This window comes from Ranitomeya variabilis, chromosome 2 (assembly GCF_051348905.1).
Source record: "Ranitomeya variabilis isolate aRanVar5 chromosome 2, aRanVar5.hap1, whole genome shotgun sequence".
Taxonomy (NCBI): domain Eukaryota; kingdom Metazoa; phylum Chordata; class Amphibia; order Anura; family Dendrobatidae; genus Ranitomeya; species Ranitomeya variabilis.
This window is the reverse complement of record NC_135233.1, coordinates 837,865,675-837,878,314: the sequence shown is the minus strand read 5'-3', so window position 1 is coordinate 837,878,314 and position 12,640 is coordinate 837,865,675. Positions and strand designations below refer to the sequence as shown.

At 47.3% G+C, this 12,640-nt stretch overlaps 1 protein-coding gene across 5 annotated transcripts in view; it reads left to right on the top strand.

Moving 5' to 3' along the window:
* The first annotated feature begins 1,063 nt into the window (after positions 1–1,063).
* Positions 1,064–12,640, top strand: part of LOC143807957 (major facilitator superfamily domain-containing protein 8-like) — a 193,686-nt gene continuing 182,109 nt past the window's right edge. For 2 of the 5 annotated variants that reach the window (XM_077290107.1, XM_077290106.1), the window contains exon 1: positions 1,078–1,351. Coding sequence is in view for 2 of the 5 variants with exons in the window: in XM_077290105.1 (XP_077146220.1) it covers positions 1,327–1,351 (25 nt within the window). In the remaining 3 variants the exon portion in view is untranslated. Of the gene's footprint in view, positions 1,352–12,640 lie in introns of all 5 variants that reach the window. The other 3 variants (XM_077290105.1, XM_077290104.1, XM_077290108.1) reach the window with 3 other exon arrangements.

Below are 12,640 nucleotides of genomic sequence, written 5' to 3'. Positions count from 1 at the left end.
CAACACTAGCTATGGCTCTTAGAGAATGAAACAAAAAAGAAGGGGAAGAAATGGTTCAGGATTGCCATTCTAGTAGGGGCAGAAGACTGGCGCGAAGCGATGACCAAAAAGATCCACAGCGGCCACATTGATAGTCGGTGGCCTACAGCCGCCTACCAGCTGGCATCGCGGTGCCACTTCTGCTTCCCCGCCAGACGCAACGTCACCATTGCAGCGTGACGGACACATGACGGCGGTCGGCTGGTAGGGGGCGAGTTGCAGGGCTCTGATCTGGTGGCACTGGCCATGGACTACCGACGTGACCGGGGAACCGGGTTCATGAGACTATCTCCTAGTCCTCTGTGCATTTACTAACTGTAGTGTTCAGGATGGCTCTTCAGGGAATTTACATCAGGAAACTGACCCATACACAATACACATCAATAAGGAAACGGCCCCCGGAAGAAGCCTACGCGAAACACGTGTAGGGGCTGCCATACTCCACACTCACACCGCAGCATACATGGGTAAGGTGCAGTCATTGCATGTTTAATTTAAGTGTACTCTGAATGTGTCTTGTTATAGACTGGGAGTGTTACTATTGGTAATACACCGCTACTGATGTTTTTCACTTTAGAGTGAATCTGCTACCTTCTGCTGTATAAATATATTCCGGTGATGTGTGGGGTAGTTTGTTACCCGTACCTTTGTTATACCATGTTGTTATCCTTTGTTTAAATCAGGTTTTATAACCTTAAAAATTTGTTGGCATAATAAACATTTACCTTTTTACCAAAAATATAAGTGACAGTATTTGGACTCCTTTTTTCCGCATGTTGATATATTGTGTGGGAGTGTTTTCTGTCCAGATTTGAACGTATATGTGGCTCTGTTTTAATCCAGTATACATCAATAAGGAGAGTAGTCAGAGCTCTGCCCACATCTCTCCTCAGGAGCTGCGCCATTACACCGGCAGTGAGCCCTAGCTGCTGCTCCCTGCAGCCTCCAGTACACCAGCTGCAGCACGGGGATTGTCTCAGCGGCAGCGCAGGGACTAATAAAGCTTTCCTTCTTCAAAACCAATGTCAGTGACTTGGGACTGGGGAAAAAGGGCAAGTGCGGAGGTAGCAGGGGCTGTATCGTCACTGTGAGGCGGTGCAAGCACTGAGTGTGGCCGGCAGTGAGCGGAGGCAGCACGGCGGCTCTGTGCCATCAGTGACCGCAGCTTTATATGCCGGCAGTGCCTGTGGTGAGGCACAGTGTAGTCAGGGATAATGGCTGCCGCTGCATAGTCCAGGCTGCAGCCGCGGGAGATAAGTGCCTGGACAGAAGCACCTGACAGACTCCATGGAGGCGGAGGCAGAGCCTGACAGTAAGGTGGAGTGTGTGTGCTGGTGGCCATGGTGCATTGTGCCGCTCGGCACCTGGAGCAATGAGCTGCTCTGCAGAGTGACGGGCTGCTAGGAATGTGGCACTCCTCGGAATGTGGCACTCCTCCATGTGTGTCTGCTGTGTTACCTGGGATTATACCTAAAGGGCTATAAAGATGAACTATTGGGCCACAGCTTGCTGTCTCCGTGGGCTCGGATCGCGTGCACCCAAGTGATGTGGAAAACGCCCCAGGACAGTGTTTATATGGCAATGTTATACGCTAATCCGAGCACGCACGTATGCCATCACGTTATACAATGGAACACCCCAATAAGGCCTCATTCAGGCTGTCCGTTTCCATGTGCAGAGCATGCACACATTAGGGTATGTGCCCACGGTCAGGAATTGGCAGCACTTTGCACCCAGCACATGTCCGCTATGTCCAAAGCGCTGCCATCTAATGAACGCAGGTGACTCCGCATGTGATCACTGAACCGCGCAGATTCACCACATCCAATACATTGTACGGGTGAGATTTATCTTGCGGAGGCTCGCATCGCCACAAGAGAAATTGACATGCTGCGGTCTGGACAGAGACGATGCATGTCCATCTCCGTGGGCGTTTGTGCACGCATAGTGGGCATGGGTTTTCTTGAGATCCCATCCACTATGCTGTAACATCTGGACGCTGCTCAAGTACACAGCGTCCAACCCGCAGGGTTTACTGATCATCTGCACATACCCTTACAGACAGTGACTGTTCATATGACTTTCTTTTTTTGTGCGAGCAAGTACAGATCTGTACTTATGAAAGATATACACGTCAGAGTGTTAAGGGGTTAATGCCACATGCTGTAGCTATGCATTGAAGCGGACGGAATATTTTTATTAAGGAACTACAGGCAGCGCACACAAAAAAAAAAACGGTCTGAAAATTGGAAACAAATTGGTGCTGACTAGTGATAGGTGAACGTGCTTGGTCAGATAAGGTTTTTATCCAACATGCTCGGGTGCTGAGTGTTTTCGGTGTGCTCGGATAATATGTTTGAGTCCCTGTGGCTGCATGATTCGCAGCAACACATGCAGTGATTGACCATTTTTAGACAGCCGCAACACATACATGGATTACACCAAATAAAGAAACAATGATTAAATACCCTGCAGTAAAATAAATAGCATAGTGCATGAAACTATAAAGTACTTAGTTAACTTTTTTTTTTTATTAAAAAAAAAATGCAAAAGCCATCCCGCCTTGTCACGGCAACCGTAATAGGGACAGTCCTAATTCTAACACTAAACACCTTACAATTTGTCAAGTGACATGCATGTAGATAAGGGCTGAGAGGAACTGAGCCCAACTAGTGGACACAAAGACAAAGGAGACCACATCAATAACGCCCAGCTCATAAGAAAGGCAGGCCACACCTTTATGTGCACATGATGCAAGCAGGCGGAAAAAATCCAAAGGTTCGTTATGAACTGGGAGATAAACTGGTGTGCATGCAGCGTGTTCATACTAGCCACTAAACAGAAAAAAACAAAGACCGAAACATAATGATTACCATATATATTCGTGTATAGGTCAAGTTTTTCAGCACATTTTTTTTTTTGTGCTGAAAACACCCCCTTGGCTTATACACGAGTCATTGTCCCAGAAAGACAGCGGGGGAGGGGGAGCGGCGGAGCAGCAGGTCACAGGAAGGAGCCAGCAGTTGCGGCTAAAGCCTGTGCCCACTGCTAAAGAGAAATTAATCACTGCGCTGGCTGTTACTTATACAGTTAGGTCCATATATATTTGGACAAGAGACAACATTTTTCCAATTTTGGTTATTGACATTACTACTATGAATTTTAAACAAAGCAATTCAGATGCAGTTGAAGTTCAGACTTTCAGCTTTCATTTGAGGGTATCCACATTAAAATTGGATGAAGGGTTTAGGAGTTTCAGCTCCTTAACATGTGCCACCCTGTTTTTAAAGGGACCAAAAGTAATTGGGTCCTTTCTAAAATTAAAGAAGAACTGAAATTGTACTTCCAAACTGGGGACACACCTCATGGATATGTCTGGATGGCACACAAAAAATGTATTACTGGCTCACTAATTAAAATTGCATCTAACAGAAAGAAACAAAGATCTGAACTCCAAACACGCCTGGAAAATAAACTTTTAAAACTTGAGCTAGCAAACCAAACTGCCCCTTCCCTTTATCTAGCCAAGCAGATCCAGGACACTAAATTACAGTTAAATGCTATCCTTACAAATAATATAGAGAGAGCGTTAACATGGACTAAATCAACCTTTTATAGGCACGCTAATAAACCATCTAGTATGTTAGCGCATAAACTCAGAAGAAGAGAACTACTAAATAACATTCCCTCCATTAAAGATTCCTTAGGTCGAATCTCAGCTCACCCAGATACCATATATGATGCGTTTAGAGAATATTATCAGAAACTATATTCTGCCCCACAGCCCCCTCCACCACAACTCTTATCTTCCTTTCTGAGAGAGCTGACACTTCCCAAAATCCCTAACTCTGTTATTGAACAGCTCCAATCGCCTATTTCTGCAGATGAAATCTCGGCAATAATTAAAAATCTTAAAAAAAACAAAGCTCCCGGACCTGATGGCCTCACGGCGCTCTACTATAAGAAATTTAATGACATACTTTTACCCCACATCAAAAACTTTTGCAATGCTCTTCTAAATGGCACCCAAATGCCACCTAAGTTCTATGTTGCCCATGTGACAGTGATCCCCAAACCAAAAAAAGACCACCAGTGCCCCAAAAATTACAGACCCATATCATTACTAAATGTTGACCTAAAATTTTTTACGTCTATTATCACCACCAGACTCAACAAATTTTTACCCACACTCATTCACCGTGACCAGGTTGGGTTCACCCCTAAGAGGCAAGTACCTGATAATATTAGAAGAAACCTAAACGTTATACTCTCAGCTAATTATCATAAACAGCCACTATTCCTATTGGCCTTAGATATAGAGAAGGCCTTCGACTCAGTCTCGTGGTCTTCCTTATTCGAAGTCTTATCCAAATTTGGTATCCCCCATAGTCTGGTTTCATGCCTTCGAACACTCAGCCTACTCCAATTACTATACAAAGGGGGATGAGGCAGGGCTGTCCACTCTCACCGGCTCTATTTGCCCTAGCCATGGAGCCTTTGGCAGAAGCCATAAGAACCCAAATATACTTGGACCCACTGGGCTTGGTGAACAATATAAGGCTAGTCTCTTTGCCGATGACTTGCTTTTAACCCTTTCCAGTCCTCTTACTACTCTCCCAAATTTATTTTCAGTTCTCCGTGAATTTGAATTAGTCTCCGGCCTCAAAATTAATGTCGACAAGTCCGAAGCCCTATTCATTAATACCCCCAAAGAAATGCAAAATGTCATGGATACACATTTGACCTCATCCTGGGTCCTTTGTCCTTCCTTGATTTGGAAGGGGGAAGTTTACCCCACCCATCAAGAAATAATAATAAGAAAAAACTGAAAATGTATGCGCATACAGATTTCCTGGTCTTATATATCCGGGTGTCTTTTAGAGGCCTGAATATATAATGGCATATGTCTTTAATTTCGGCATGTCTACCTAAGGCTACGTTCACAACGCAAACAAAAACGCAGCAAAACGCATGCACAACGCTGCGTTTTGCGCCGCATTCGTCCTTTTTTTCATTGATTTTGGACGCAGCAAAAATGCAACTTGCTGCGTCCGGACGCAAAACGCAAGTGCGACGCATGTCCATGCGCCCCCATGTTAAATATGGGGGCGCATGACGCGACGCTGCGGCGCAGACCGCAAATGTGAACGTAGACTAATGAAATGTGAACGTAGACTAATGTCACCTCCTCTCTTTTGTAGCTCATTTGAGCTTACCATGGGCAGGATCGAACTCGCGACCGCTCGGGTCTATGGACTATGTATACACGATTGGTTATCGTTTGGTGCCACCACTCAGACTACTGATTAGAGGCACGGTAATTCCTTTAGCCCTATTTGTTGTATGGAGTTAGATCTATTATTATCCTATTGTAGGCTCATTGTTAATGAGTGCAGGTGCACCTGCACAGTAGTTACTGGCAGACGCCGAAAACAGAGGGCCATGTCTTCTACTGCTCATAGTGCTGCTCACACCTGGTAGGTGTAAAAAGTAATTATTTAGCTATTTAAAGGGAACCTATCACCACGTTTTTGGAAGATGGGATAAAAATAGCGTTAAATAGGGGCAGAGGTGGGCGTTACATTAGTGTGTTTGTTATGCGTTTATTACCCACCTAAGTTGCCGAAATACCTTTGCAAAGTCTCCGTTTTCGCCTGTCAATCAGGCTGGTCTGGTCAAAAGGGCGTGTTGTCTTCCCCCAGATTTTGCGTAGTTTTCCGTTGGTGGCGTAGTGGTGTGCGCATGCCCAAGGTCCCGAATCCTCTGCCAGGGGATTTAAAAGAGCGCGCTGTTCGTTATTTCATTGGTGATCGGTGGGCGCGGCCATCTTCCTTTGGCCGCGCGTGCGCAGAAGCGGCGCTCTGCTGGCCGCGGCTTCAGGAAAATGGCCGCCGCGATATCCATCTGCGCACGCGCGGCATCCCGCGGCCATTTTCCTGAAGCCGCGGCCAGCAGAGCGCCACTTCTGCGCACGCGCGGCCAAAGGAAGATGGCCGCGCCCACCGATCACCAATGAAATAACGAACAGCGCGTTCTTTTAAATCCCCTGGCAGAGGATTCGGGACCTTGGGCATGCGCACACCACTACGCCACCAACGGAAAACTACGCAAAATCTGGGGGAAGACAAGACGCCCTTTTGACCAGACCAGCCTGATTGACAGGCGAAAACGGAGACTTTGCAAAGGTATTTCGGCAACTTAGGTGGGTAATAAACGCATAACAAACACACTAATGTAACGCCCACCTCTGCCCCTATTTAACGCTATTTTTATCCCATCTTCCAAAAACGTGGTGACAGGTTCCCTTTAAGTTGGGGAAATGGACTGCACAAACTATACTGACCTTGAGGAAGACGCTGCGGGCGTCGATACGCGTGGGTCACAACTATGACATAGCCTGTCATAAATCTACATAACCAGCGCTGCTAGGAGCCCTTTTACCACCCGGGTGCTAGGCAGGGTGAGTTGATAGAGCATACAGGGGACCTGAACTTTAGGGTTTGGTTATCCATGCTGTGTTCAGTATGCCTTTAGGTGCATTATGTGCCACCCTGTTTTTTTTTATTTCTTGCTGTGGGGCACAGAACATTGAGGGTGTACCATTTGGTTTGTGGTATTATATAGCACCATATAACGCCCACATGCTGGTCACTATGGTTTTTATGATCTATATATTGGTTGTTTAAGGCTATGTGTTATGTTATAACATTCATTTACTACTTGTATGGACCCGTTACCCCAGGTCACATTTTTTAGGGGGTGTTTTTAAGCATGTTTTTATGTCTTTGTGTGATGTTTTCCTAAATAAAGATGTTATTTGTTTGAACTTGGATTCAGTGTGGTGATCCCAAATTTGTCTGCATACACTTTGTCTTTTTTTGGTTGCAAAGAAATGCAAACTAATACAGTCTCCCAGTTTAAATTTACTAACACAGAGCACTTTTTGACTTATCTCGGAGTTAATCTCACTTCTCATAGATCGACCCTATTTAAATGGAACTACCTTCCTCTGATAAGGGGCCTTCAAGCAGACCTGGCCAGATGGTCCTCTGACACTATCCTGGTTGGGTAGGCTGCACACAATTAAGATGGTCTCCCTACCCTGATTCCTATACTTATTCCGCTCCCTTCCCATCCCGGTACCATCCAAGACGTTTCATAAAATCCATACTCTGATTTCAAAGTTTATATGGCAGGGAAAAAAAAACTCGAATTCGACTAAAAACTACGTTCATACATAGAAGATTGGGGGGACTTTCCGTACCTAATTTTATATTATATTACAAATCCGCCCAATTAGCTCAATTGACTAGCACCTGCGTTGCCAACAATAAACCTAGGTGGGTTAACCTAGAATCTTCTTTCTTGAACCCATTTTCCTTATATAGTCTCATATGGTCTACACAGAAGCTTCCACAATGTCTTCATATTACAGCACCATTTACAGCCCACTCTCTAATCCTTTGGAGGAAGGAAAGATTTAAATTTAACCTCCAGTCCAGGTCCTCTCCGCTAATCCCCCTCTTCCATAATCCCATGTTTTGACCTGGACTTGATCCCCGCCCTTTCGCCTGGTGGGTGGCTAATGGAATAACTATCCTAAAACATCTTTGCTCACCCTTTAACCCCTTCCCGACCTTTGACGCCACGTAGGCGTCATGAAAACCCATGCCAATCCGACCCATGACGCCTATGTGGCGTCATGGAATGATCGCGTCCCTGCAGATCGGGTGAAAGGGTTAACTCCAATTTCTCCCGATCTGCAGGGACAGGGGGAGTGGTACTTCAGCCCAGGGGGGGTGGCTTCACCCCCCCGTGGCTACGATCGCTCTGATTGGCTGTTTCACTTTCAACAGCCAATCAGAGCGATTTGTAATATTTCACCTAAAAAACTGGTGAAATATTACAATCCAGCCATGGCCGATGCTGCAATATCATCGGCCATGGCTGGAAACCCTGATGTGAGCCCCCCCCACCCCACCGATCGCCCCCCCAAGCCACCGATCTGTCCCGTAGTCCCCTCCGTCCTGTGCTCCGCTCCCCCGTCCTCCTGTCCGCTCCCCCCCTGCTCCTATGCCATCCCTCCGTGCTCCGACGCCCCCCCGTGCCCCGATCTCCCCCCCCCCCCTTATACTTACCGAGGCTCCCGGTGTCAGTCCGTCTTCTCCATGGGCGCCGCCATCTTCCAAAATGGCGGGCGCATGCTCAGTGCGCCCGCCGAATCTGCCGGCCGGCAGATTCGTTACAAGTACATTTTAATCGCTGTGGTAGGTTCTATCACAGCGATCAAAATAAAAAAAATAATAAATAAACCTCCCCTTTATCACCCCCATAGGTAGGGACAATAATAAAATAAAGAAAATATTTTTTTTCTTTTTCCACTAGGGTTAGGGTTAGAACTAGGGGTAGGGTTAGGGTTATGGCATGTGCACACAGTGCGGATTTGGCTGCGGATCCGCAGCGGATTGGCCGCGGATCCGCAGCGGATTGGCCGCGGATCCGCAGCGGATTGGCCGCTGCGAATTCGTAGCAGTTTTCCTTCAGGTTTACAGTACCATGTACACCTATGGAAAACCAAATCCGCTGTGCCCATGGTGCGGAAAATTCCGTGCAGAAACGCTGTGTTGTATTTTCCGCAGCATGTCAATTCTTTGTGCGGATTCCACAGCGTTTTACACCTGTTCCTCAATTGGAATCTGCAGGTGAAATCCGCACAAAAAAACACTGGAAATCCGCTGTAAATCCGCAGGTAAAACGCAGTGCCTTTTACCTGCAGATTTTTCAAAAATCGTGCGGAAAAATCTCACACGAATCTGCAACGTGGGCACATAGCCTTAGAGTTAGGGTTGCAATTAGGGCTAGGGTTGGAAATAGGGTTAAGATTAGGCTTGTGGTTAGGGTTACGGATAGGGTTAGGGGTGTGTTGGGGTTACAGTTGTGGTTAGGGTTGGGATTAGGGTTAGGGTTGGGGTTAGGGTTGGAATTAGGGTTACGGGTGTGTTGGGGTTAGGGTTGTGGTTAGGGGTGTGTTGGGGTTAGGGTTGTGATTAGGGTTATGGCTACAGTTGGGATTAGGGGTGTGTTGGGGTTAGTGCTGAAGTTAGAATTGAGGGGTTTCCACTGTTTAGGCACATCAGGGGTCTCCAAACGCAACATGGCGCCACCATTGATTCCAGCCAATCTTGCGTTCAAAAAGTCAAATGGTGCTCCCTCCCTTCCAAGCCCCGACGTGCGCCCAAAGAGTGGTTTACCCCCACATTTGGGGTACCAGCATACTCAGGACAAACTGGGCAACAACTGTTGGGGTCCAATTTCTCCTGTTACCCTTGCAAAAATAAAAAATTACTTGCTAAATCAATTTTTGAAGAAAGAGCAATGATTTTTTATTTTCACGGCTCTGCGTTGTAAACTTCTGTGAAGCACTTGGGGGTTGAAAGTGCTCACCACACATCTAGATAAGTTCCTTCGGGGGTCTAGTTTCCAAAATGGGGTCACTTGTGGGGTGTTTCTACTGTTTAGGCACATCAGGGGATCTGCAAATGCAACGTGATGCCCGCAGACCATTCCATCAAAGTCTGCATTTCAAATGTCACTACTTCCCTTCCGAGCCCTGACGTGCGCCCAAAGAGTGGTTTACCCCCACATATGGGGTATCAGCACACTCACAACAAACTGGGCAACAACTATTGGGGCCCAATTTCTCCTGTTACCCTTGTAAAAATAAAAAATTGCTTGCTAAAACATCTTTTTTGAGGAAAGAAAAATGATTTTTTATTTCTCAGTCGCCCATGACAGCACTACCAGAGAGAGGGAATCCGCCCTTCAGGGACAGGAAACCTGCAGGATAAAAAGGGCGGTACCTCTCTCCTGCCTCAGTTTTGTTTCCTGTCCCTGACAGGGGAACCCTCAGGATCGGTACCTGTATCCGGAGCCGACCAGTGGAGGTATGACGACGGGGAGGCCCCTGTCACCGCTGGCTCGGTGTCCGACGCCGCCGCTTCTGGGTCCGATGGGGCTGCAGAGCGTGCGGAGGGGAGCGTGGCTGCCTCCCCGGATTGGGGTAGGGGCTTCAGGGACCCGGCGTGCCTCTGCAGAGAGGCCTGGTCCGGAGCGACGGCCTGGTGTGTGAGAGCACCAAGATGGCCGCCGCACCGGATTTAGACGCTGTCTACTTCCGGGTCCCGGGGAGCGCGCATGCGCACTGGGGACCAGCGCTTCCCTAACAACGCAGCCTGGAGGAGGGGTGATCGGCGCTCTATTTAAAACGCTGCTGCAAGAGCGCCCTTTGCTGCATGCAGTCCCAGTATGGCGGACAGCGATCAGCAGCTCCAGCCGGCGCAGCCCTTACAGCCACCGCCGCAGCAACAGCAGCGTCACCACCAGCGCAAGTCGGGCGAGACAAAGAGAAGGACCTCTGCAGGCACCCGAAGTACCCGCTCCAGGAGTCATTCCACGCCGCAGAGTAAAGCCTCCAATATGTCCAGCCAGCCGACACCTTCTACTTCGGGTCTCATACAAGATCCCGTACCTCCTCCAGAACTGGTACCTGTAGCTGCGCAAGATGGGTGAGTGATCTTCGTGAAAGTTCACCAGTTAATTAGGGTCCCCTTTTCCGTTTATTTTTTAGGCAAGAAAAAAAACGGAGAAAACTAAACATAGAGACTGTCCCTTATGTGGAGAACCCCTGTTACAGAACTGGGATAAGAAATTATGCGGTTCCTGTATAGGGACAAGTCCTGTGTGAAGAAACCCCTAGTTTTGCCTCTGAATTACGCTCAGTAATAAGGTCAGAGGTAGAAACAGCGTTTAAATCCCTTAAAGGGGAGGGGGTTAAGGAGAGAACACCTGTCCCCCTTTCTCACTCCGATCCTCCTAGCTCTGATGAGGATGTGTCAGACAGGAAAGGTTCCTACTCCTCCTCAGACTCTGAGAGTGGAGGCCGCCACTGCTTCCCCTTAGATTAAATAGATGCCCTCGTAAAGACTGTAAGATCTACAATGGGTGTCCTAGACCCACGTCCTGACAAAACGGTACAGGACATTATGTTTGGCGGTCTGGGCCAGAAAAAACGCAGAGTTTTCCCACTTAACGAAAACATGCAGGCCCTGATTAAAAAGGAGTGGGAGAAGCCAGAAAGAAAAAAATCATCTGTACCCTCCCTTAAAAGGAAATATCCTTTTGCGGAAGATGATTCTACACCATGGGACAAAGCCCCTAAACTTGACGTGGCAGTAGCTAAAGCGTCAAAGAAATTTGCGCTGCCCTTTGAGGACATGGGAACGCTAAAAGACCCCCTTGATAAAAGAGCCGACACCTTCCTAAAAGGGGCCTGGGAGTCAGCAGGGGGATGTTTAAGACCTGCCATAGCGGCCGCATGTACTTCCAGATCTCTAATGATTTGGATAGACAATCTGGAGAAACAATTAAGGGATGGAGTATCTAGACAAAAAGTAATTGAATCAACTCCCATGATTAGGGGCGCGGCAGCCTTCCTGGCCGACTCTTCGGCGGACTCTATCAAACTGACTTCAAAATCGGCAGCCCTGTCTAATGCAGCTCGTAGAACGCTATGGCTGAAAAACTGGCCAGGCGATCTACAGACAAAACAAAAACTTTGTTCAATCCCATGTGAGGGAAAATTTCTGTTTGGGGAAACCCTAGATGACATTTTACAAAAAGCAGGGGATAAGAAGAAGGGATTCCCTAACCTGGCCGCACCATACGTTAGGCGGCCCTTTCGGAACAGGAAATTTTTCCGTAGACGCCCCCCTAGAGAACAGAACAGGTGGGAGGAGGGGAGAAATAGAGACAGGGGCTTCCTCTTTGGCAATTCCCCCAGAAATAAAAAAAACCCTAAGTGACACCCCCCCCAGGGTGGGAGGGAGACTGTCTCAATACCTTCCGGCCTGGGAAAAAATCTCTTCCAGTACTTGGATTTTAAACCTAATAAAAATGGGACTTCAAATAAACTTTACCACTCTTCCTCCCCAACACTATGTGGTCACTCCATTGAAACCTTCATGGCGGCAACAACAGGCCTTGGAACTAGAGATCTCAAAACTTATAACCAAAGATGTGATCCGAGAAGTTCCCTTACTGGAAAGGGGGAAAGGATTCTTTTCCCCACTGTTTCTGATTCCAAAGCCGGACGGTTCCTTCCGCACAGTAATAAATCTACGGAGATTAAACAGTCATGTAAAGAATCAAACATTCAAAATGGAATCGATAAAATATACAATAAAAAACCTGTTTCCAAATTGTTTCATGGTAGTGTTGGATCTCAGCGACGCGTACTATCACGTCCCCATCCACAAAAACTCACAGAAATACCTCAGACTAGCAGTAGTCATGGAGGGAGTAGTGAAAGAATACCAGTACAAGGCCCTCCCGTTTGGCATTTCAGTAGCGCCCCGTGTTTTTACCAAGGTGGTAGCAGAAATGATGGCCCACATAAGGGAGGAAAATGTTATTATAATACCATACCTAGACGACTTCCTAATTGTCAGCGACTCAGCCCAACATTGTCGCCAACAGTGCAACAGAGTAATAAAAACTCTAACGGAATTAGGTTGGCTCCTAAATCTCCAGAAGTCAAAACTGG